Source organism: Schistocerca cancellata, chromosome 5 (assembly GCF_023864275.1).
Source record: "Schistocerca cancellata isolate TAMUIC-IGC-003103 chromosome 5, iqSchCanc2.1, whole genome shotgun sequence".
Classification (NCBI taxonomy): Eukaryota; Metazoa; Arthropoda; class Insecta; order Orthoptera; family Acrididae; genus Schistocerca; species Schistocerca cancellata.
The window spans coordinates 621,397,021-621,424,009 of NC_064630.1; the positions used below are offsets into that span (position 1 = coordinate 621,397,021).

Below are 26,989 nucleotides of genomic sequence, written 5' to 3' on the forward strand. Positions count from 1 at the left end.
ATTTGACTTCCAAGGTAGCAGAATTCCTTAATTTTGTTTACAACATTGTCCCAATTTTGGTGTTATATTTATCACTAATGTCATTTCTGCACATTCTCATAACTTTCGTCTTTGGTTCACTATCAGTCGATATTTTGTGCTCGTTGACAGTTCATTCCGTTAAGCAGCTTCTGTAATGTTTACTCCCCTTCACTAAGGTTAGCAATGTTATCAGAAAATCTTATCATTGATGTCTTTTCATCTTGAATTTTCATCACACCCCTCAACCTTTCTTTTATTTCCAACAGTTCTTCTTCAATGTTTACATTGAACAGAAGGGTAGAAAGACTGCTTCCTTATCTTAAACCCTTTTTTTCCTGATAAATTCAAACATCTTGCATCATTTTATGTTGTCAAACACTTTTCCTAGGTTAATAAATTATATGAAGGTGTCTGGATTTTCGTGTGTTACCTCCATTATCTAGCACATCATAGAAATTGCCTCTCTGGTCATAGTGGCCACTGCTACATCTGTTACAACTGTACGTTTTCATTGCTTCTTTGACAGTAAGTTGATTTTCTGATGAAAACTGAAGATATTTTTAAAAGCTCAGATTTTCATAGTGAATTACATGGAACAAGAACCGTTTATGCAACAAATGCTTCATGCAAGACTTTGTGGGCATATTTCTCACTCTGATTGTTATAGAGATGTTCTTTCTTCTTTTTGAAGACACGTTTGTGCTTGAATTGATGCAGGCTTTCCTTGATTGGTGTTTGATTATTATTTTGTAGGAAAACTATTTTTTTTAAAAAAGATGGTAATTTATATGTCAATGTAAGTGCATGATGTGTATCATTAATAAGTTACAATATGTTACATTTATTGCTAGCTTCATGCTTGCTATAAACATCACCATCACCAATTTAGACCATTCTCTTAAGTATATTGTTGTTGTCATTAATTATCCTTACATTCTTCAACCTTTTGTTAACAGTGCCCATAGTGAATTTATGTTCTGTGATTAACTGTGCATAAGGAATTAAAAAATAGAGTAGACATATGTATTAACTGCAGCTGGATGCTTTCACTTTGCAGGTGACATAAACTCTGTGGAAGCATATCTTGAGATTGAAGTTGATGTCAAGGATCGAAAGGTCTGTAGAGATACTGTATGCCATTATTAATTTTTTTAATGATCACACTCTTTGTTTTAACATTTTTTATGAAACAACAAATAATGGAATATACATGTAGCTGTCCTCCACCTTCATGCAAATTTTAATATTCAATACTGAATTACTATTTTGTATTATTGATTCTGAGCTTTCATTGAAAGATAACTCAAACTTTTCTTAAATTATTCTTTAGTTTTCTATAGGGGCTGCTTGTGCAAATTTGCACCAGTTTGCTACAACATTATAGAAGTTAAAGATTCTGTTTCACTAAGTCATCATGATAGGTGCTATGTAATATTATTGCTATATTAACTTTACATAATGCATTAAGGCCAAGTATATTGTTTATATATTTATGATTTCTGCTATTTTTTTATTAATGCTTTAATATACTCTAGATCTTCCACTCCCCTCACACATCACTGTTTCTGAATAACAAATATGGAAAGCAACTCTTTTCATACACTTTCATACTTAATTTTCTCATACACTCAATTTTTTACCACTACCTATCACCTTTTGACTTAAAATATTAGCAATTGTGACTAAATCAAATATATTAATTTTACATATATCAGTTGAACTGTTTAAATATATGTACATTTTATAATTAATAGTTCAACATTGTGAGGAATAAAATAAAATGAAAAAAAGAAAGATGGTAGTGGCGGGAATATACCCCAAGCTGACAAAATGCCAGTTGGTGCGCTTGAACACTGTGACACGAATCGATATGTCAAATGTTGCTCAAAAATCCCTCACACTCTATTCATAAATCATTAGAGAATGTTTTACCTTTTCTTACTGCCTCCTCAGGCAAAATATTGTACTTCAAAAGTTCATCTACCTGCTTCTACTCACACATTTTGAGTCAAATTTGGGAGCCCCATCCAAAGCCCTCCCCTTGTTAGATTTAAATTTGGAGTAGGACTTCCTAACTCTTTAACTTTCACATTCTCTTCCAAAGATGTACAGGAAAAGGGCCTCTTTAGCAGATCATCTACAAAATTTACCGGATGACTATGTCTCAGAGCATCCACAATCAAAAACAGGCTGCTGTGACTCTTCTCTGAGTTCATTATAGGGTGGCTGACCATCATTTTAACACTTGACACTGGTTTCTCATTATTGCAGAAACAGTGCTACAAAAAATGTCTTCATTTATGTATCAGGATGCAGTCAAAGAAAAATGACATAATTTTAGTGTGATATTTACAGTGTGCTCTAGCACAGTAGCGCATGATCAGTGGCCAGACTGGTTTTCTATATTTATAACCTTCCTCTGCTAAGACGTTTATACAGGTTATATTGGTGCATTTCTTACAGAGGCTTTAACTTATTTTGAATGTTGGCTTTCATGTATGTGTTGTTAATTTTTCAAACAACTGAAACTCCAGGTAGAAATATCAACAATGTAGGAAAAGAAAGATTGCAACTTACTGTAAAGATGACACATTAAGTTGCGGACAGGCATAGTTAAGACACCTACACAGAGCTTTTGGCCATAGCCTTCACCATCCAAAGGGAAATGCACACCATTCATACACACAAGCACACACACCTCACACACACATGACTGACAACTCCACCAGCTGGGCCAGATTGAAACTATCACATGGGATGGAAGCAGCACTCTGGAGGGGAGGGGGAGGGATAGTAGTGTACAGGTGGGAGGATTTGATGTGGAATGATCATATAAAATTAATTGTTGGTAAGGCGGGTGCCAGTTTGAGTTTCATTGGGAGAGTCCTTAGAAAATGTAGTCCCTCAGCAAAACACTCGTTCGACCTATACTTGAGTATTGCTCATCAGTGTGGGACCCGTACCAGGTCAGGTTGACAGAGGAGATAGAGAAGATCCAAAGAAGAGCAGCGCGTTTCGTCACAGGGTTATTTGGTAAGCGTGATAGTGTTACGGAGATGTTTAGCAAACTCAAGTGGCAGACACTGCAAGAGAGGCTCTCTGCGTTGCAGTGTAGATTTCAAGAGGATGCGTTTCTGGATGAGGTATTGAAATATTGCTTCCCCCTACTTATACCTCCCGAGGAGATCACAAATGTAAAATTAGAGAGATTCGAGCACGCACGGAGGCTTTCTGGTAGTCGTTCTTCCCGCGAACCATACGTGACTGGAACAGGAAAGGGAGGTAATGACATTGGCATGTAAAGTGCCCTCCGCTACACACTGTTGGGTGGCTTGCAGAGTATAAATGTAGATGTCGATGTAGAGTGGAACACTGTCTGGTGGAGTGTGTAGAGACTAGAATGCCAACAGGCACAGCATCAGAAGGCTGTGGGCAGGGAGGTGGACAAAAAGGAACAAAAAAGGAGAGGAGTGGGGAAAGATGGGCAGGTGCAATGGCAGAGGGCAGCAGACAAATTGGGTGGGAGATGAGAAAGGGGAGGAGATGTTAGGACAGAGGGTGTGGAAACTGTTGGGTGGAGGGTGATGCCTGGATAATTATGGGGGCAGAGAATGTGTTGTAACGATAACTCCCATCTGCGCTGTTCAGAAAATCTGATGTTGGAGGCGAGGATCCAGATGGTTTGGATATTGAAGCAGCCATTGAAATCAAGCATGTTACCTTCATCTGCATGTTCTACCACAGGATGGTCTACTTTGCATTTGGCCTCAGCTTGGTGGTTGCTGTTCATCCTGGTGGACAGCTGGTTCATAGTCATAACAATAGAAAAAGTTGTTCAATGATTGCAGCAGAGCATATTTGTGTGTATTTATACTTATCTGTGCATGCTTTTGTGTTACTGGACATAATTTTGCATTTATTTGGATGTTTATGCTTGTCTTTACATATTTTTTATTCTTTTTTCTCTTATCCAGCTCTTGTTGCAACCATCAACACCTATTTTACCCATTTTTGCATCATTCCCATTTTACTTCCACCTTTTGTGCCGCATGGACACCTGCTCCATCTTTCTGCACCAATTGAGAATAATATCCCTTTACCTGGCTAAAACCGAGACCCACATCCTATTTCTCAAATGCTGCCTAAACCATGGAATCCCCCAAAATCGCCTAAGCATAATAATTCACCAAGCGGTGTGATGCAATGGTTAGCACATTGGACTTGCATTTGGAAGGATGATGGTTCAAACCTGTGTCCGTTTTCTGTAATGCTGGTTCCTTTGACAGTGCACGGCCGACTTCCTTCCCCATTCTTCCGCAATCTGATGGGACTGATGATCTCACTGTTTGTCCATTCCTCCCAATCAACCAACCAATCATAATAATTGCTTTCTCTGAATCCCACCCTCATTTCACAATGACCTTCATATTTTTTGATTCTGCCAGTCTCTGGCCCTCACAGACCTAGTACTGCAAGAACATGTATCGCTGGCACAGGCATCCCAGAACCAGTATGTGCAAGTTACTATTACTGTGCAATCCCTGCTTCATACATTACATTTCAGAAATTGAATCCCTTGCTCTCCAGCATCTGGAGGAGCATTTCAGGCACCAACTCCATAAGTTATCCAACGTGCTAACATTCCACTGCTGCATCAATACACCACTATCTGACCCCTATCCTACCCACAATGTTCCTCCTAGTCCACCTCTCACAGTACCTGAACCCTGCCCAGCTGACCTCTGTAATTTGCCACATTCCCCAAAACACCATACCAGAACTCCACCAAATCCAGACCTGAAACATTCCTGTAACGCTGTTGTTAACCTTTCTACTAAAACCCTCAGTTCCACAGAAGTTTCAGTCCTATCCAAAGGTCTCGCCTTTAGCCCTACACCCAGATTTAACCATTCTGGATTTGCACAAGGCCTACTCTTCTTCTCTTGATCCCTGCAATGAATGCACTTCTTTGCCACAGAAGGCCTCCACCAATTATGTGACACCTCCATCTATTAACTATGCCCAAATGATCCCATCCCAGAAGTCCAACACAACTTCCAATCCTGAAAGCCTTAGGCCCTTCCCAGAACTTCTCCCCTGAATCCATTTCGCTCCTCATGCCTATGACACCCACCCACTTTCTACATGCTCCCCAAAATCCACAAACCCAACAACAAGCTTGGATGCCCCATTGTGGCTGGTTATTGTGGCCTCACTGAGAGAATTTCGGCCTTCATTGGCCAACACCTCCAACCAATTGCCCATAATCTAGCCTCCCACATAAAAGATACCAACCACTTCCTTCACTGACTCTCCACCATCCCCACCCCTTTACCTCTGCTATCCCTACTCATCATTTTTGACGTCACCTCCCTATATACCAGCTTTTCTTGTGCCCGTGGTTTTACTGCTATTGAACACTACCTTTTCCAATATCTTTCAGAGTCCAAATCCATTACCTCATTCCTCATACATCTTACTAGTCTTGTCCTAACCCACAACTAGTTCTCCTTTCAAGGGAAGGTATATACAGAAATCCACAGCACAGCCATGGGCACCCACATGGTACCCTCCCACGCTAACCTGTTTATGGGCCATGTAGAGGAGACCTCCATAGCCTCCCTAAAACCAAAACCCTTAGTCTGGTTCAGGTTCATTGATCATATCTTCATGATCTGGGCTCAGGGCCAAGACACCCTATCTTCACTCCTTCACAACCTCATGACCTTCTCTTCCATCCGCTTCACATGGTCCTCCTCAACCCAGCATGCCATCTTCCTAGACGTTGACCTCCTCCTGTCTGATGGCTCCATCTGCACCTCTGTCCACATTAAACCCACCAAGCACCAACAGAACTTGCATTTTGACAGCCGTCATCCCTTTTACACCACAAAATCCCTCCCACACAGCCCAGCCACTTGGGAACGGTGCATCTGCAGTGACAAGAACTCCTTTGCCCAGTATGCTGATGGGTCTCACCAAGGCCTTCACAGACAGGCACTATCCTCCAGACCTAGTATGCAAATGGATCTCCCATACCATTTCCCCCCAACCCCCAATTGTCCCACTACCCCCAGTAACCAACCAGAAAATAGTGCCCCCTACATCACCCTGCACCACTCTGGACTGAAGCAGCGAAAACACATCCTTCACCAGGGCTTTGATTACCTATCATCAAGCCTTGAAGTGAGGGCCATCCTATTCGAGATCCTTCTTACACCTCCTAAAGTGGTCTTCCATAGTCCACCGACCTCCACAACATCTTAGTCCATCACTTTGTCACTGCCAATCCCAACCCCTTGTGACAACGATCATATCCCTGTGGAAGAGCCAGGTGCGAGACCTGCCCAATTCACACACCCAGTGCTTATTCCAGGCCTGTAGCAATTTTATCCTACCTGTCACAGGCCATGCCACCTGTGAGAGCAGCCATGTCATTTACTGGCCCTGCTACAATCATTGCGCTGCTTTTTATATTGGTATGACTACCAACCAGCTGTCTACCAGGATGAAACGACATCACCAATCTGTGGCAAAGTGCAAAGTAGGCTGTCCTGTGGGGCAACATGCGGCTGAACATTCCATGCTTGATTTCAGTGGCTGCTTCACTACCCGAGGCATCGGATCCTCGCATCCACCAACAGCTTTTCTGAATTGTATTAATGGGTGTTATCCTTACAACACATTCTCCATGCCCATAATTATCCTGGCCCCAACCTACAGTAACATGCAGTTTCCACACTCTTCACATTCTCATCTCCCACCCTCTTTGTTTGCAGCCTCTGCCAATGCACCTGCCCTCCCTTCTCCACGCCTCTCCTTCTTCATTTCTTTTTCCCCACCTCCCTGCGACACAATCTCCTGATGCTGCGCCTATTGGCATTCTGATCCCTGTCCTGTACACCACCAGACAGCATTCCTCTCTCCCCCACCCATACATTACTATCTCGTCCCCCTCCCTGCTGCTTCCAACCCACTTGATAGTTGCACTTTGGCCCAGGTGCTGGAGTTAACGGACACACACACATATATATATGGTTATAATAGAAGGAAACATTCCACGAAGGAAAAATATACCTAAAAACAAAGACGATGTGACTTACCAAATGAAAGTGCTGGCAGGTCGACAGACACACAAACGAACACAAACATACACACAAAATTCAAGCTTTCGCAACAAACTGTTGCCTCATCAGGAAAGAGGGAAGGAGAGGGAAAGACGAAAGGATGTGGGTTTTAAGGGAGAGTGTAAGGAGTCATTCCAGTCCCGGGAGCGGAAAGACTTACCTTAAGGGGAAAAAAGGACGGGTATACATTCGCACATACACACATATCCATCCACATATCCATCCACATGTGTGGATGGATATGTGTGTATGTGCGAATGTATACCCGTCCTTTTTTCCCCTTAAGGTAAGTCTTTCCGCTCCCGGGACTGGAATGACTCCTTACACTCTCCCTTAAAACCCACATCCTTTCGTCTTTCCCTCTCCTTCCCTCTTTCCTGATGAGGCAACAGTTTGTTGCGAAAGCTTGAATTTTGTGTGTATGTTTGTGTTCGTTTGTGTGTCTGTCGACCTGCCAGCACTTTCATTTGGTAAGTCACATCGTCTTTGTTTTTAGGTATATATATATATTTGTGTGTGTGTGTGTGTGTGTGTGTGTGTGTGTGTGTGTGTGTGTGTGTGTGTAACTTAATGTCTCATCTTTACAGTAAGTAGCAAACTATCTTTTACCAAATCACTTATAATTTTTTCTTTTATTTGAGTTGTTTGTCAATGTGTAGTTGCGTAACCTTAAAATCTGAATGTCCTTGAAATAACACATTTTTCCTTTTCCTGCTTTCTCTTGGCTACCATTGGAAGGTGTATTTTATGCAAAATTGTTCTAACTTGATCACCTCTATTTTGTGTGTTGTTATGGAAAATACCACACTATGCATTCCATCTTAAACACTTGTAAACTGTGGAAACTGAGCATGTAGAGATATACACTCCTGGAAATTGAAATAAGAACACCGTGAATTCATTGTCCCAGGAAGGGGAAACTTTATTGACACATTCCTGGGGTCAGATACATCACATGATCACACTGACAGAACCACAGGCACATAGACACAGGCAACAGAGCATGCACAATGTCGGCACTAGTACAGTGTATATCCACCTTTCGCAGCAATGCAGGCTGCTATTCTCCCATGGAGACGATCGTAGAGATGCTGGACGTAGTCCTGTGGAACGGCTTGCCATGCCATTTCCACCTGGCGCCTCAGTTGGACCAGCGTTCGTGCTGGACGTGCAGACCGCGTGAGACGACGCTTCATCCAGTCCCAAACATGCTCAATGGGGGACAGATCCGGAGATCTTGCTGGCCAGAGTAGTTGACTTACACCTTCTAGAGCACGTTGGGTGGCACGGGATACATGCGGACGTGCATTGTCCTGTTGGAACAGCAAGTTCCCTTGCCGGTCTAGGAATGGTAGAACGATGGGTTCGATGATGGTTTGGATGTACCGTGCACTATTCAGTGTCCCCTCGACGATCACCAGTGGTGTACGGCCAGTGTAGGAGATCGCTCCCCACACCATGATGCCGGGTGTTGGCCCTGTGTGCCTCGGTCGTATGCAGTCCTGATTGTGGCGCTCACCTGCACGGCGCCAAACACGCATACGACCATCATTGGCACCAAGGCAGAAGCGACTCTCATCGCTGAAGGCGATACGTCTCCATTCGTCCCTCCATTCACGCCTGTCGCGACACCACTGGAGGCGGGCTGCACGATGTTGGGGCGTGAGCGGAAGATGGCCTAACGGTGTGCGGGACCGTAGCCCAGCTTCATGGAGACGGTTGCGAATGGTCCTCGCCGATACCCCAGGAGCAACAGTGTCCCTAATTTGCTGGGAAGTGGCGGTGCGGTCCCCTACGGCACTGCGTAGGATCCTACGGTCTTGGCGTGCATCCGTGCATCGCTGCGGTCCAGTCCCAGGTCGACGGGCACGTGCACCTTCCGCCGACCACTGGCGACAACATCGATGTACTGTGGAGACCTCACGCCCCACGTGTTGAGCAATTCGGCGGTACGTCCACCCGGCCTCCCGCATGCCCACTATACGCCCTCGCTCAAAGTCCGTCAACTGCACATACGGTTCACGTCCACGCTGTCGCGGCATGCTACCAGTGTTAAAGAGTGCGATGGAGCTCCGTATGCCATGGCAAACTGGCTGACACTGACGGCGGCGGTGCACAAATGCTGCGCAGCTAGCGCCATTCGACGGCCAACACCGCGGTTCCTGGTGTGTCCGCTGTGCCGTGCGTGTGATCATTGCTTGTACAGCCCTCTCGCAGTGTCCGGAGCAAGTATGGTGGGTCTGACACACCGGTGTCAATGTGTTCTTTTTTCCATTTCCAGGAGTGTAGTTAAACACTTAGATTCTTTCCATGTCACAGGAATGTGCATACTGTATATGTAACTAACTGTTATGTTTTGTTTCTAATAACTTTGGTTATGCTAACTGTAGAAAAATAACTAGAATTGATTTGAATGCAAAAGAAAATAAAAGCAAAATGTATTGAAGTAAACATCTTCTGTGTGAGCCACGCAGGCTACTGCAGCACTCCACATGATAATGCATACTTTGTTGTTCTTCTGCTACAATTCAAATCAAATAACTTCAGTAGCTGCTATGCTGCAAGCATTAAACTGATCTTCAATTTTTGGTGCTTTGTATTAATTGGCCACATCATATGGTGCCTAAATGAATGATATTTAGTCACTAAATTTTCCAAGATATATCTGAATCTAGAGTTTTCATGTTCATCACTTGTAGTTTCAATTTTGCTTGGATTCAAATACTGGTAGTCAACCAGTATTTAAAAATAGTGATTGATTTGAGGAATCGGGTAACAGACAAGTCTTTTAGCTTATAAGGGAAAAAATCTGCAAATGGTCAGCGTATAGTCATATTTACATATGAATGTGTAATGTGAATGTAAAATGACTCATTCCACATCTTTAATTATTCATACGAATCAAACATGAAACTAACCAACCAACTAATTTCATTGCTAATGTAAACAATGAAGATGAGTCCTAGGTTGTATAAAATATACCAGTAAAATAAAATACAAGCAGTGAGATGTGGGAAAGGCTGGACTACATCTCAGTCTGAAGTATACTGTGTCAGTATGAGATATCTCTAATTCAGAGGGCAGGCGGTGATCATCATTTGAAACTACAAAAGCAACAACATTGCAAAACTTTCCACTATGCTATAAACAGGCAAAAGGCATCTGCATTTAAAAAATCTCCTTAGGATATAGAAAAAGCAATCTCTAGAATTATTAAAAAATGGAACAATTTCAATGATTAACTCTTGATAGTGGCAGCATACATAGTAACTAAAATAAACAGTCAAGAAGAGATGCTAGATTTATCCTGGCACACATTGTGTATGCCAGTTAACAAAGAGAAAAGAAAAGAAAGAAAACCAACAGTCACTTAGAGTAAATAATGTTTCAGTAGTTAAAAAGCAATATTTTTGTAACAGCTATCTTGTGTTGATAGCTGAATATTATAATCTTGACATAATTCAGCCCCCTCCCCCATAAGGGCTTGTTATACCTTTTTGTTCTGCCAGACATTCAAGCTATATTTGGTAGATAGACTTGGATATCCTATAGCAACACTAATGGTAATGTGTGTGCTCTGTTCAGTCTGTCAGCATGCCCCAAAGGGTCATTTCATGCTCTGCCCATGTGTGCATTTTTGGCACAGAAAACTGGCTGCCACTTTGGCATACACCACAGTGATGTCATTTGCATATTCAGCCACTGTTATGAGACACAGAACCTGGAAGACCTGCCTCACAGTCGCCCACCAGCTGAAGACCACTATGTGCAATTATGGCTCGCAAATATTCTGAGAAAAATGCGCCATATTCGCTGCCTGTATGGGGTAACTTGGACCACTATGTCAACAAAAACAGTATGCAACAATCTCCACATGGTTTTGGCCATAAGGCATCCTTTGTGTGAACAATTGAAATCTCTCAGTATCATGATATGTGAAGAAAACGGGCAAGGGAGCATTTGAAATGGAACTTAATGGTGTTAGACAAATAATGTACTCATTGTGACTATTGTCACAGAAAAGTCCAGAGATGTCAGAAACCAATATACGTATCAGGTTTCTCAGGTTCATCTGGCCGTAGGGGTTAGTCTGTCATCTTTTGGGCCTGTGTCATGTACGAATGTTGGGAACTGCCCTTCAAGATTAGGAGTAATTTAAGGGCTGTGCAATATTGCAACAGGATTCTCCATCCTATTGTCCAGCCTTAAAGTCAACATTTTGATGATAGGTTTGTTTTTCAAGACAAAAATGCATGAGCACATTACACCCACTTCAGGAACACCTTTCTCCAAGAGGCAGAAATCAACCAAATCTTCTGGCATGAACTCAAATGACCATGGTTGGGACTAGGTGGAACAAGCAATGTGTCATCACAGGGATGCTCCTCACACACTAGATAATCTCAGGAGGGCAGAAGTCTACTGCTGAAGAGTGGGACAAGCTTGATCACAAAAATCTCTACTACCTTATGGACAGCATGCAAAGAATAATCAAAGAATATTGGAGTCTGTGGGTGGAGCAAAATGATATAGAATAATGTTAACCAGCAGCAGACACTAATTTTACATATATGCACTTTCACAGCATTCATTTTTAATTTTAATAAGACTTATCTATTTAATTCCCTTGAATTCTCCCTTGAGTTGACTTGAAGTATACACATTAAGAAAAGTTGAACAAAAATTCCAGGAGTATGCACTTTCTGAAACTGACACATCAGAGAGTAAAATCAATCATGGAATATTGTTAAAGGAGAGACAGGGCAAGAAACCACAGAGGATGACATCATTTCTGTGGAGAAGAATGGGAGCATTATAAAAGGCATATTGTAGCAGATATTTTTAACAATTACTTGTTTAAAAAATAAGTGAGAAAATTTGTGCAAACATTTCAGAAGAGAAAGTAAAACAGTAAGCCAAGGAAGAAATATAGGGGCATTTAATGAAATAAAAATTAATCTCAGATTGCCATTTGAAATAAGGAAGGCTGTCATGACTCCAAAGGGTAAAAGTTCATATGAGTGGATAGCATCTCCAATAAGAAATGAAAAATTGTACTCTTACAACACGCAGGCTTGTTAGCCACCAGCCGGCCAGTGTGGCCGTGCGGTTCTAGGCACTTCAGTCTGGAACCACATGATCACTATGGTCACAGGTTCGAATCCTGCCTCGGGCATGGATGTGTGTGATGTCCTTAGGTTGGTTAGGTTTAATTAGTTCTAAGTTCTAGGTGACTGATGATGTCAGAAGTTAAGTCGCATAGTGCTCAGAGCCATTTTTTAGCCACCTGTTAATGCATCATTAACTCAGTGTTTTTCCAGACAGATTGAAATATACCATTCTCAGGCCTTTGTATAAGAAGAATGACTCTACTACCATCCAGTGTCACTCCTTGTGTCATTATTTAAATGTATCCAAAAGAACAGCAGAACTTTATTACACGATTCCTTAAACAGGCACAGCTGAAACAGCTTCTGAATTAATATGATTATGGGTAACCCTGATCTGAGGATAAGAGTTTAACACCAATGTAATAACAGTATCTACATCTCAAAGCTGAGTACCCTGTCTAGCTCAGTAGAGTAACACTGACAGCCCAAAGCCTGTATAGGCCATGAGTGATGGACTGGTGATGCCTCGGAAGGTTGGATGCAAAATGTGAGGACGTAAACTCCGACTGATGTATGCTGTGCTCCAATGAGTGGAAATCTGATTCTGGGACTGTTTGTGTGGTCAGTTCTTGACCTGGTGAACCATTGCTGTGAACTCCCAATGTTGACTGACTGGAAAGCAACTTGGAATCCTATAAGACTGTCCAGTAGAGGAATACCCACAACTTGTGCTAGTGTCACATGGTTCGTGGAGGCGAGCCAGTGTCAAATATAACAGCACTCTCTCTGGCAATGTGGTGCCACCAGATACTGTGGCAGCTGCTACTGGCTTGATGTGCTGTACTGATGTTCAAAAGTGCCTACGACGGGCAGCAATAGTGATATGCCAATGCGTGGTTGGTGGTTGGATCGAAAGGCACCAGCTGTGGAAACAACAGGTTCAATCATTAGCCTGCTACTGTACTTTCTTCATGTTAATAATTCGCCATTTTATTTGAATCATGAGGTATAATTAGTCCTGTCTGCAGAATCATCAACAGAGAAAATAGTAATTTATCTTTTTGTGAAAGTTACTGGTTGGTTTTGTACAAATAGGTTAGCTTTAAGGTTTGAAAAACACAGCTCATCCAGTTTTTTAGTGCCAAAAATATTCCACCTCCTATTAACCAAGTATATCAACAGAACTAATAAACAGAGTAGAAAATTCTAAGTTCTTAGACATAGATACTGATGGAAAATTAAACTGGAAAATCATGTAGCAAACTTGCTAAAATGCTTAGATGTGGTTATCTTTTGCTATAAGAACAATTGCCCAACTCTGGGGGTACAAAAGTTGTTGTGTCCAACTTCTTAAACACTGAGGTGGCTAGTAATAATACAGTTAATCAGAATACTCTGAATAAGTACTACTTTATTAATTACAACAAAACTTGTCTTCACTTGCCATGCTTGGCTGTAGCTATGAAACTGTGAGGAAATGTGGGCTTACAGTTCAGAATACACTAAATGCACCATGATTACTAAGTGGCAAATTGATCCAAGTTCAGAATGGCTGTACTGTGGCTTCACTACAGTCACTAAAAAACACAAGTTTGTAGACACTTGTTGACGTTCTGATGGCATTGGTGCACAGACACAGTTCACTGGAGAAGGAAGTCTCTTCATTCACTGATAGTTGACACGAGCTATGTCACAGCGATGCACAATGGCATTACTCAGACAGGAACTTCCTGGAAGGAGGCAGGTTCCAACCTCAAACAGAACTGCCCTGCTGGCCTCTAGTGACACTATTTCAAGGTAGAAGAATGGCGACGGCACTTCAGAACTACAGGAGGCACAAGTTCTTCCTAGCATCTCATTGGTGCCTCATAACATCACTTTACTGTGGAGTATCTCTGTGCTGGTTGATACTCTTTGTGCCACTCTCGATACTCAATGACACTGCAGAAGTCAGTGAATTAACATAGTTTGCATATTTTCATTCACAGATATGTTTTGTAATAATATTCTGGGGGTAACTCCTCGCTTGGAAAGAAAGTATTCATTGCACAGAAGAAAGTAATTAGAATTATGCATGACATTCACATGTACACATCTTGCAGGCATATCTTTAAGTGGTTGAAAATGTTAACCGTAACCTCACATTATATTCATTTGCTTATGAAATTTGTTATTTACAATCCATCTGAGTTTCAGAGTAACAGATACAAAAATAAGTACAACACTAGAAGAAAAATGATCTGGAGAGCCCTTCTAATGACTCTATCTTTGGCACAGTCAAGGTTGAATTATGCAGCTGTAAAACTCTTTGTTTGATATAAAAGTATTTGGAAATAAAGTATCTGACAGGGAGCAGTAGCACTTTCAAATATAGATTAAAAGTGTTTTGCTTACCCACTTCTTTTAGAGCACAGAAGAAATATTGAATAGAAATAATTAGTCATTTTTACAAAGAAATCTGTTAATGGCTTCCATATAGTTACATAAATATTTTTACACCTTGTACATGCACATGTATGTGCGCTACTTTTAGTCTGTTGGCATGAATCACATTTAATGTTTATCGTGAATACAATCTATGGAATAAGTAACTATCTATAAAATACATGTTCACAGATTTGCACATGGTGGAAAACTTGTTTTAAGCAATGTCCCATGTTATTTTTTGTGTCCTTATCAGAAGAAAATCTTCCAATATGTTGATTAATGGTATTCTCCTTATAAGGAGTCTACTTGCACAACAAAAAACAGAAAATTACATTGATGTCGTTGGCCACAGAAGTGAAACTATACTTGGAATGTGAAACAAAAATGAAACTCCACAGATTTCAGTGCTGGGTCCATTCATGTTCTTGTCTACACGTTTACCTACACATACAAGTTAAGGAGTCTCTGATGCCTTTCCTGTTGAGGCATTTGGGCAAGTTTTTGTGGTGCAAACATGCCTTTACATTGGATGTTAGTTATCATACTCTAATGGATGACCCATTTGTAGACAAATATTTTCTGGAGGGAGCGAGTTACAGATTAAAGCAGTGGCTGCCCTCTGCGATAGTGTTTCTTCCCACTTTCCTTCACAGGAATTGCAAAGGTTATTCAGAAAGTAATGTCTGAATCACCATAGCTATGTGATTATAACCCGAACATACGCGCATGCTCACTGACTTCCGTCATGCATTGCTCATCCAAGGATGCCATATACATTTTGTAATGTTGCAGTTTGCTTTTTACAGTGTCATTTCAAAATGTTTAAACCAACTGATCTGCCAGCCAACTGCGAAATATGGTCAATGATTCAGTTTTTGACAGCAAGGAACATTGCAGCAGTGGAAATTCATTGATAGATAAGTGAGGCATATGGCCCCAATGCAGTGAGTGACAGCAAATGTGCAAGTGAGCGTGAGCTTTCAAGGATTGATGGGAAAATGTCTATGATGAACTGTGACCAGGTTGACCATCAGTGAACTCGGAAGATTTGGTCAAATATTTGGAAGACCAGGGTTTCACAGTTTGTTTTAGCATTGGAATTTCTGGATGTAGTTAGAACAACTTTGCACAATATTGTCCCAGAAAACTTGTAATTTTGTGAACTGTGTGCACTTTGGGTTCTCAGCCTACTTACTGACAAACAAAAAATGGAAAAAATGGCTCATGCACTTGATTTTTTTGACTGATATCATAAGGAATGTGAGCAGTCTTTCAAGAACATAGTTACAGGGGACAAGATGGGGCTTCCTTACATGACCTTGAAGTTTAAATGTCAGTTGGTGGAATGGAGTCACATGACATCACCAGTCAAAGTCAAGGCCAAGCACACAATCTGAACATACAAGGTTATGGTAAACATGTTTTGTTATATACATGGAGTCCTGTTAGTCAAGTTTATGCAGCAAGGGACAACATTAAATGCAGCCACTTATTACAGTACCCTGACTAAACTCCAATCATTTTGTTGGAGCCCTTGGTGTTGTGGTATGAAGATGAAGTTGACTGAAGTGCCATACCACTGTAACTCAACCATCTTCTGCATTATTTTCATAAGATGAATATTTCTGTCTTTCCATACTGCTTGGATGGTGAGAGCTAATGGTACACTTAATTTGATCTTGTTCATTCAAAATATCCTGATGAACTGAAAGCTTGTGTGATGACTACTGACTCTGTGGTAAACACTGATGGGATCTGCGGAGGAAGAATAACTGTTCTGCTTGGAGATCAGGTCAAAAGAAACCACCACTCTCATGTGGTTCATCAGTTATTTTTGGCCTTGGTGAATATTTTATTTGCATTTGGATTTAGTCATGAATATGGTGTGAATGTTTAACATTTATGTTTGAAGTGCAGATAGATGTTGTGGGACGCAAGTAGCTGAGAAAAAGGAACTGTGAGGTACTGGTTCACCCTGTGAATTAGTTAGCAAAGGAGAGTTTATGTTAGATAGCAGTTATTATTCAACAACATTTTGCCTGAATAGTGAAACAGTAATCGGCCCAAAGAAGTTTTTATATATCCGTTAATTTCTGAATAACTGGGGGACCTGAGAGTTTGTATTCTCTCCACTATTAATCTGTCCACAAGGAACTGGCATTTAATACGAAGAATTTACACTGCTTTCAAGTGCAGAGCACTGGGCTATGTTGAAGGAATTGTTTGACATAAATATTCTAACCCAGGGGTAGTGTAATTTGGTGGGTGCAGATTAGATGACAGAATAGTAAGGGATCACACTATAATCTAATTCAGCTTGTAACAGTCATTCTTACAGGGTGGCTATTGCGGCAGGATATTGCCCTAGTTTATTGTATGAGCCAATGCATGAAGAACATTTACTGCTTATTCTAACTCAGAAGAAATTATCTGATATTGGCATACTATGTCTGCCATGAGTTGTTACATTAGCCCCGGGAATTCTGCAGTACCATATGGATCCCCAACTTCTGAACCTCATTGCAAAGTGCATCATTCATGTTGCCATCAAACTGTATTGTCCACCATTCTGTGAAATATATGTTGACCAACATTGATTTACCATGGTTGCATATTCTCCCAGAAGGCCCAAACATTAAATTTTCATTTACAGTATAAAACTACTTTTCATGTTGCAGTAAACTGCTAGTAACGAAAAAAGATTGTTACGTTTCTCTGGTGATACATGTTTCAGCCCTTATATCAGACTTGAAACTAATCTGGTCAAGTGCTTTTGTGAACAATATGTTCCAACATGTCATTTCACCCATTGACTGGGAATGCTTGTGTGATTAACTATATGGACACTGACTCATTGAAAGTGGGTCATTGCCACAGCTTCTGCGACTTTTGATGAATTTATTGGTAGATGATATAAACTACTGAATACTGACCGCATAAATTATGTTACATTCCAGGGTAAAATGACTATGAAAAGTTTTTATGAGAACTGTATAGTCACTGAATTGTTCTTTTGTTCCTCATCTTGAGAACCCATACACTCAAGTGACAAACTTAACACTTGAGGTTTGGGATTTGGATTCCATCAAGAGGTTTCTTGGAATCATTAGAGCAAGGTAGGAAGACTATTTCCTTGTGTGACCAAAATTAAATAATTCTATTGGTCCCCAACTGTAAGCTTTATATTTATATTCTACTTTTGGCAGATACAAATGTTGTACCAGTTGAGTTACTTTGCAACCTTGCTAAATTTTTTTCAGCATCTTGGTTGCTGCTACCACCATATAACATACACTCAAGGATGATCAGATATGTGTAGAACATTTTATTCCAGTTCATTTCATTTTTTTCTCTTTCTTCTATCACTGTAAAGAATAAATACAAACACACATAAGAGACAGTTTGTAAAGTTAAAGACATCTGAAGACATCTTTCTGCTACATTATTGAGATAGTAAATGATACAAGGAATTTCCAATGAAATAGTCAATATTGCAGATATATAAAGTACAGTCAGCCACCATTATTTTAACAAATAGTGTGAAACTGTGAACAGTGCACAGTGTTATATTGCCCAATATACATCAAAATAATTGACCATTAGCTTCCAAAGACTCATATTTAGTCAGTATTAATGTAATTCTATGAGTGGTAAGTTTTCATGTAATAACACAAGTTCTTCACAGTTATTTTCTCTGGTCACGAGTGACTGGCATTATCCCAGTGCCTATTTATCAGCTTGCCCAGTAACTGCATAAAAAAATTAACAACAAATTAGTTATATGCCGATAAAATACAGCTCAATTACATTTTCAGCAATAACGTACAAAACAAGAATTAAATGAGAAATTTGTGTGTCTTCAGAAATGAAGTTTTCTTTTATTACTGGATAGATTCTTCTTTAAAAGCTTTAATATTAGGTCCTATTTTTGCAGGCAGGGGTTTGTCACATGTTTTCTGATAAAGCTCATTAAGATTATTCCAGAAACAAAATTTTATGCTTGCAATATTTCAATAACAATATATTTCACCAAGTATACCATAACGTTTTAAGACAGAAAAATTAAGACATAAAAATAGTAATAATGTATTTTTGACAGGTTACTTTCTACAAATTATGTAGCGTTGGGTTACATGCAAAACGTTTTTGTGTACCAATACTTCCTAAACAACAAAATTTTGACAGAAGATGAAGTGCTATTTCTGTTGATGAAAATTAGGTCTTTAAATTAAGATGCTTCGGTACTGTAATAGGAATTTAGTAGCAGGGTCAGAACTTTGAGAGCATGTGGTCTCTCAAAATTTTAATTATTGAATATAACGTTAAATAAAAAGTTTCTATTAAAAATCTTTTATATTTTTGTAACCAGCCAAATTTAAGCTCTACTTTAAAAAATAAGAATGTGAATAATATAGCAAAAAAAAAAAAAAAAAAAAAAAAAAAAAAAAAAAAAAAAAAAAAAAAAAAAAAAAAAAAAAAAAAAAAAAGAATTTTGGAACATCATATGTATAGATTAATTAGGTATGAGGAGAAAATCATTCATGTTAAGAATGATACCAGCCCAAGAAGATCTGTTTCACTTTGCTATTTTATCAACTTTTATTGTTGTTATTATAATTTAATTTTTTGCATTTAGCCTACCACAGAATTCTTTCCCAAACAAACTGTGTCAATCCCATCCATGAAATGAGAAAGAAGCACAGTTTCCATAAAGTCTCTACAACCCTCATAGCTGGCCGTTGTGGCCAAGCGGTTCTAAGCGATTCAATCTGGAACTGCACGACTGCTATGGTCGCAGGTTCGAATCCTGTCTGGGGCATGGATGTGTGTGATGTCCTTAGATTAATTAGGTTTAAGTAGTTCTAAGTTCTAGAGGACTGATGACCTCAGATGTTAAGTCCCATAGTGCTGAGAGCCACAACCCTCATATAATGTTAAAAGGAAGTTACTAGTCTATAAAAGTCACAACAGAAAATTAATAAACCACAGGTGTTAAGATTTTTTTAAAACATTACTTTTTTTGCATATGCTCCATAAAATATAAGATTATAAATTGTAATTTAATGTTATATGCTCACTGTAATATATAAGTATGTGATTACATTTCAAGTAATGCTGATACCAACTGGTAACCTTAAGTTAGACAACTGAACATAAAAAATAACTTCTCTGGTATTAATAAATTAAATATCTCATGTGGATTAAAGCACTCGTATAATATTGTACTCTTTGACTTGTCCTAGATTTCATTCATTGTACTATAAGAAATCCAAGAGGGTCAAAAAGAATCAAATCAGTCAAATACAATACAACAATTATTTAGCATAATTTGTTATCTAAATTAGGCTGTGTGCTGACCACTCACTGGAAAGTATACACGACAATAAAAAAACATATATTTCATTTAATAATGTGTACCTCATTATTTTAATAAATTCAGTTATTCTGCTCTAGGGACCCGCCATACACTTTGGCACCTGGGAGTCTGCTATTCATGTAACATCCCATTATGGTGAAATCCAGTCACTGCAACGGAAATTGTTCCCTGATAGATTACCACGACTTACTCCAAAACTAAAACAACGGTAATTTTTTCAGGTGAATCTTAAATAATGTAACACTGGAGTCGCATCATCAATTTATTCTCCTTTAATTTCTGTTTAATAGGTTGCTGCCTCATAGAAGATCTGACGTTGAGGGCTGGTGTTTACCATTTCCAGGGACAGATGTTGCAGTTGCTGAGAGTTCCCAGAGACATCTTTATAAAAATGAAATGAAGCGTCCTGTGCAATTTAACATGTACTTTGTGCTTCCATCATTGTTAAACACAATTGGCTTCATCTTCAGGGCTTTGTTGGTGGGTCTTCTGGCACAGTGCAGACTTGGAGTTAAATTTCTTCTTAAGGTAAGTGATAAATACTTAAATTTGATAAGTATCTCATGTAAGAATAACTGAAATGCTGTTACGAAAAGGACAGATTGGTACTCACCATATAGAGGAGACACTGAGTCACAGACAAGCACAACAGAAAGACTGTTGTACATTGAAGCTTCCAGGCAGAATACATTCTTATAAAGTAGAAAACACACAAGCACAGCTCACAGACACGTGACCACCGTCTCTGGGCCCTGAAGATGGACTTAGCAGCCACAGACAGTGGTCATGGGTGTGTGTGTTTGGCTTATGTGGATGTGTGTATGTTTTCTACTTTGGAAGAACACCTTTTGGCAGAAAACTTACATGTATAGCAATCTTTTTGTTGTGTCTGACTGTGACTCAGTGACTCCTCTATATGGTGATTAGCAATCTGTCCTTTTCATAATACTGTGGTTATTCCATCCTGAATCTTTCATTGTTTAAAACACTATTACTTAATAAAGATTCAGGAGTGGTCATAAATTACTCTGACTTATGAAACAGTTACTATCCCAATCAACTGCTGGGTATTATTATTCTGTTCCAATGATGACAGTACCTGGATAGCAGTCTCTGATGTTTAGTGCACTGCTGTCTCATTTGGTGGTGCACTGCAGCTCTAAACACTATAACACATGTGTAGGAAGTTACACCTCACATCGTTAACAAACCATTCCAAGTCTCTGAGCTGGGCCTTGTACTCAGCTCAGAATCACAGAGCCAAATCAGTAATGGAGGCAATGCTAAAGATTATGAGCTTTGTTGAAATTCCATGAGAAAGGCTGGTTTTCTCCACTTTCTCTGCCAGTTATTAGAATCTTCCAAATGTTAACTCGGAGCCCAGATGACAAGCATAGTTCATTGCAACATGCACCACCTTCTGCAGCTATTTGCTGCCTGACTGTCAGAAGAGCCCTTCAGGATGGTGACTGAGTCCCCTAATCATACACAGTAAGTGCACAAGGTGATTCTTCCAATCCCTTGCTGCCATTTCCCTAATTCACCATATGTTCTAACTGCCAATGATTAAAAGACTCCCTATTAGAGCACTGCATCCTCGTGGCAAACTGACTGTCATTTCCCATCACTGTCTATGAGGTATGGCATCACTTGCTTTCAGTGGGTGAGTTTTGCCAAGTGTGACCAAACTGGTGCCTGACCCCTCCTATTCAGCAAAGGAAACATAGTGGTTAGATTTGTCACAACAGATTGTGAGGCATATGGAAGAACATAGAGCCAGTGCACACTGCATCTTCATGGCCTATGCACATCTGTGTGATTTTCATATCACTATGCGAGCCATGCAAGTGGCTGTGTTCCTAACACTTTCACTGCTGTGGGCTTGTATACATGTCCCATATGTCATTCCCCAGGTGTTGTGGATGTGTATAAGTGCACCACTTTGGTTTTCCTACAATGCTATGGAAGTCTGAATGCATCCTGATATGCTGACCTCTCATTGCTGTGGATGAGTTACTTCTATATATGGGTGAATAAAAGAGTTTAGAGTCTTTATCATACAATATATGTTCCTCATTGCATGCTATCATTTATAAAAACCCTCATTTTGATATCTTGAATTGTTTATGAGATGTATTGATTGTTATGACATGATTCACAATGCACAAGGATGTCTATGAGAATGCTGGGTATGATAGTTTTTCAGATATACAACCCAATAAGTAAAGAACAAAATGAGATATCCTTCTGCTATCAATTTTAAATAAAATTTCTGTATCTTATGTACCTTTCATTCCCTGCAATGTATATGAGCTAAAACTAACCACATGTGAATTTTATGCAATGCATTTTTACCTCTGCAAAATCTTTAAAATTTCATGCAACGTTTTACTTAATTTAATGTAGTGCATTAGGTATGGTGGATGGCAAAAAGCAATTCATTTCTTTATCAAGTAAAGATATCAGACTGTAAGATGTGCAAAAATCAATTTTTTCACCCAATAATTTTCAAATAATATCTGATATTGGGTGGAATGCCATCTCTCAGCACAGGCATCAGCATTTGGCAAGCAGTATAGCTATAACAAAAGCCACCCCAGTGCAGCTATAGCAGCTGGGTAGTACTGGTCTTTTTGGAAACTTCTGCCAAGTTCATGAAGTTTATTTGGCTTCTCTCTTCTACACTGCAGCTGAGTGAACCACACATGGATTGAATATGCTTATGTATTGTTCTACTCCACACTCTTTAGCACATATTTCCACATGCACATGCTGCCACATAGTCAAGGAAATGAGTAGTAATACGAGAGGTGTTTGAAAAGTCCGTGCAAAGTCCAAGAGATGGCACCACTGGCGCATATCAAGGTCATGTTTAGTTAGCAGCATCTTTGAAAAGAACACACACCAAGTTTCAGCCATATTGGTCTATTTCTTTGAGTTTGGCATTCGTGTGAATCAAGGAAGTCGATTGCTTGTCAAAAAATGGACAAAACAGAATTTCATGTGGTGATTAAACATTACTTTGTGAAAGGTAAAAAGCCTCAGGTGACTAAAGAGAAGCTTGATAAACATTACAGTGACTCTGCACCTTCGGTTAGAACAGTTTATAAGTGGTTTCAAAATTTTTTGAGTGGCCATATGGGCACAAGTGATGCTGAATGTTCTGGACGCCATCTGGAGGTAATGACTCCAGAAATCATTGATAAAATCCATGATATGGTGATGGACAACAGAAGAGTTAAGGTTTGTGAGATTGCTAGTGCTGTGGGCATCTCGAATGAATGGGTACATAATATTTTGCGTAAACATTTGGATATGAGAAAGCTATCCGCAATATGGGTTCCGCGATTGCTCACACTTGACCAAAAATGGAATCGTGTGAAGTGTTGCAAGGATGGTTTGCAGTTGTTCAGGAAGAATCAGCAGGACTTTAAATATTGTTTCATCACTGTGGATGAAACATGGATACATTACTATACTCCTGAGACCAAACAACAATCTAAACAATGGGTTACCAAGGGAGAATCTGCACCAAAAAAGGCAAAGACCATTCCTTCGGCCAGAAAGGTTATGGCGACTGTCTTTTGGGATTTACAAGGGATAATCCACATCAACTAATTGGAAAAGGGTAAAACTATTACAGGTGCGTATTATTCATCGTTATTGGACCATTTGAAAACCGAGCTGCAAGAAAAATGCCGGAAATTGGACCGCAAAAAAGTCCTTTTCCATCACGATAATGCACCAGCACACACTTCAGCAGTTTTGGTCCCAAAATTAATGGAAATAGGATTCCAACTTGTTTCACATTCCCCTGTTCTCCAGGCTTGGTTCCCTCGGACTACTATTTGTTCCCCAATTTGAAGAAATGGCTGGTGGGACAAAGATTCTATTCAAACGAGGAGGCGATTGCAACAGCTGATAGCTATTTTGCAGACATGGACAATTCCTATTATTCAGAAGGGATCAACAAATTAGAACAGCGTTGGACAAAATGTATAAGTCTAAAAGGAGACCATGTCAAAAAATTAAAAAAAGGTTTACTCCAGACACGTAAGTAGTTTTTATTTTTGTACGGGCTTTTCTTATCCCCCTCATAGCTTGTGTGTTTCCTGGAATGGAGACAGTATCAGCAAGAGACAATAGGATCAAGGTACCATTGACAGCCATGGATTTACCCATATAGTCACACTGTCTAATGTAATGTACCAGTGATTGAGACTGTTGTTGATGAGATTTATTTATTTGCGCTTTTTATAAAACAGATAATGCTGAAGACATGCAGTGATGCAGGAAAACATTCAGTTATTTTACTGCATCAAACCTGAGTAAAATTGCCTAATCTTCATCAGCAGCAACCAGGTGTCATGGCTGCTGCTATTATGACTTGAGGTTTTACACAGATTTGATGTTGTTAGGTAAATGAGAATATTTTATACAAGCATGTCATCATGAGAAATTTGTTTCCATAACTGATGTTGCTCACATCTCATTTAAAGGCCACTTATAAATCTGAGCACTGTGTTAACACTGTGGCACATTTCACAGTACAATGGATGCTGACTGATTTAGTTTGCAGTTTTTAGTTCTCCAAATAGGACTGCCAGATATCATTATATAATTTTTAACAATTTCTTTCTAGCATCCAGGAATGTTTACATCTGGTTATGTAACTCATGAAGATCCCGCAGAAGAAATCTTGAAAAATACTCTCTTCAGATTTACACTTTTTGCTGAAGGATGGAAGGAAAGATTATCAGAACCAACACCTAAGCATGTAATGCCAATAAATAAGAAAGTAACTGTACAGGTATAGTACTGTTTTTCCTTTTTCTGTAGGCTAGTTTTAACTTTTTATTTTCCTTGCTGCTGCTCCTTCCTCTTTATCATCAGCATTGTCTTCTTCTTCTTTTTCTTCTTCTTCTTCTTCTTCTTCTTCTTCTTCCTGCTTCTCCTCCTCCTTATTCCATTAGTCACAAAGTTTGGGATCCATTTGTTGGCAGGTCTTCCTCCACTTTTCTCATGTTGTGCCTAATGAATTACGGTACAACAGTTAGGTAGAATGGATTGCTGGTACTTACCTTCAGGAGATGAAATTCTAATTTCTGTTGACAGATCTATTCAAAATAGAAAAGGCAAAGAAAAGAAAAAAACCATGGCAGTCTTTTGGTATTAGTAGTATTAGGGAGGGAAGAGGGATAGCTTGGGGAAGACTGGAAAGGAAGGGAAATTCATTTTAATCAGCTTTGTACAAGTGAGAACATTGTTTTCAGCTATTGTCAGTGTGCTGCTGTTTATAGAAAATATTTATCATTCTGCTCATCACAATTAATCAAAATTAATGTGAATGAATCAACTGAGGATGTAGTCAGATCCAAGACAACAAAGGGACGGAGAAAAAATCTGAAAAAGTACAGCATCAGGACTATTTATACTGGATTCCTTAATGCAAGTATGCTTAAATGAAGATAGAAATTTACTATTTAGCAACAGAGATAGACTTGTCCAAACGGTGCATGCAATGTGTGTGGAGCACAAATATCACAGATTAGGAACAACCAACAAAGTTAGGGGTCACAGAGCACTGCATCTTCAAAGGAGATGGCATGAATTATGATGGCATCAAGTTCTTGAAATAGGCCAGCACATTCTGGGATTGAATTTTAAAAGAATCTGTAGATATCCTGCTTCATCTGAGCTGACAAATAAATCCACTTCCATCAAGCCAACTGCAGAGATCAAGTCATACCATGCAAATGTGTATCCTCCACATCAGCAGTGTCCTGACCCTGCACAGAGCCTGAAAACTGTGACACATGTCCCAGCCATGCACTTTTGGGGCCCCAACCTCTTTGCCTTTACATATGTCTGCCTGTGTCTGTATATGTGCGGATGGATGTGTGTGTGTGTGTGTGTGTGTGTGTGTGTGTGTGTGTGTGTGTATACCTGTCCTTTTTTTCCCCCTAAGGTAAGTCTTTCTGCTCCCAGGATTGGAATGACTCCTTACCCTCTCCCTTAAAACCCACATCCTTTCGTCTTTCCCTCTCCTTCCCTCTTTCCTGATGAAGCAACCTTGGGTTGCGAAAGCTTGAAATTTGTGGGTGTGTTTCTGTGTTTTTTATTATATAATGAGAGAGAGATATGCTGAGTGAAACACATTTGGATGTCAGGTGAACAGTGCGTGCTTTGAAACCTTCATTGGCTACCATAGCAAAATACTGTTAAATTATCTTTCACAAAACACAATGACATTCTGGATGTATTTAGAGGCTGTTAGTGGCACCAAAGTTAGTGTCCAGGCACTCACGAACAAAATGGTATCTGAAATTGTGGATAGCTAAACAAAAATGTTTAACTCTGTTTTCAAATGTTCTTTTACAAAGGAAAACCCCAGTATATTGCCCCAATTTAATTCTTGGGACACTGAAAAGATAAGTGATATAGAATGAGATTTTCACTATGCAGCGGAGTGTGCACTGAGGAGATGAGGTACTGGCAGAAGTAAAGCGGTGAGGATGGGGCACGAGTCGTGCTTGGGTAGCTGAGTTGGTAGAGCGCTTGCCGACGAAAAGCAAAGGTCCCTAGTTCGAGTCTCAGTCCGGCACACAGTTTTAATCTGCCAGGAAGTTTCATAAGTGATATACCGTATTTACTCGAATCTAAGCCGCACTTTTTTTCCTGCTTTTGTTATCCAAAAAACCGCCTGCGGCTTAGAATCGAGTGCAAAGCAAGCGGAAGTTCTCAAAAATGTGCCGCCACAACTAACTTCTGCCGAAATTTAAAAAAAAAGTGGAAGACGAGCTTTTTTTCTCCGTCCCGAGTTTCGACCATTTTCATACATTATCCAACGTAGTAAATACAAATTCCGTATTGTTCATCTTCGAATGTAGCAGAATTTCAATGTACTACGAAAATACGACTGGCAA

The 26,989-nt window shown here is 39.7% G+C and overlaps 1 protein-coding gene across 2 annotated transcripts in view; it reads left to right on the forward strand.

The window, feature by feature from the left end:
• Positions 1–26,989, forward strand: part of LOC126187716 (saccharopine dehydrogenase-like oxidoreductase) — a 118,424-nt gene that overhangs the window by 81,945 nt on the left and 9,490 nt on the right. For both annotated transcript variants that reach the window (XM_049928959.1, XM_049928960.1), the window contains exons 5-8: positions 1,079–1,137; positions 20,141–20,271; positions 20,354–20,591; positions 24,706–24,873. In XM_049928959.1, coding sequence (XP_049784916.1) covers positions 1,079–1,137; positions 20,141–20,271; positions 20,354–20,591; positions 24,706–24,873 — 596 coding nt within the window. The remainder of the gene's footprint in view (positions 1–1,078; positions 1,138–20,140; positions 20,272–20,353; positions 20,592–24,705; positions 24,874–26,989) is intronic.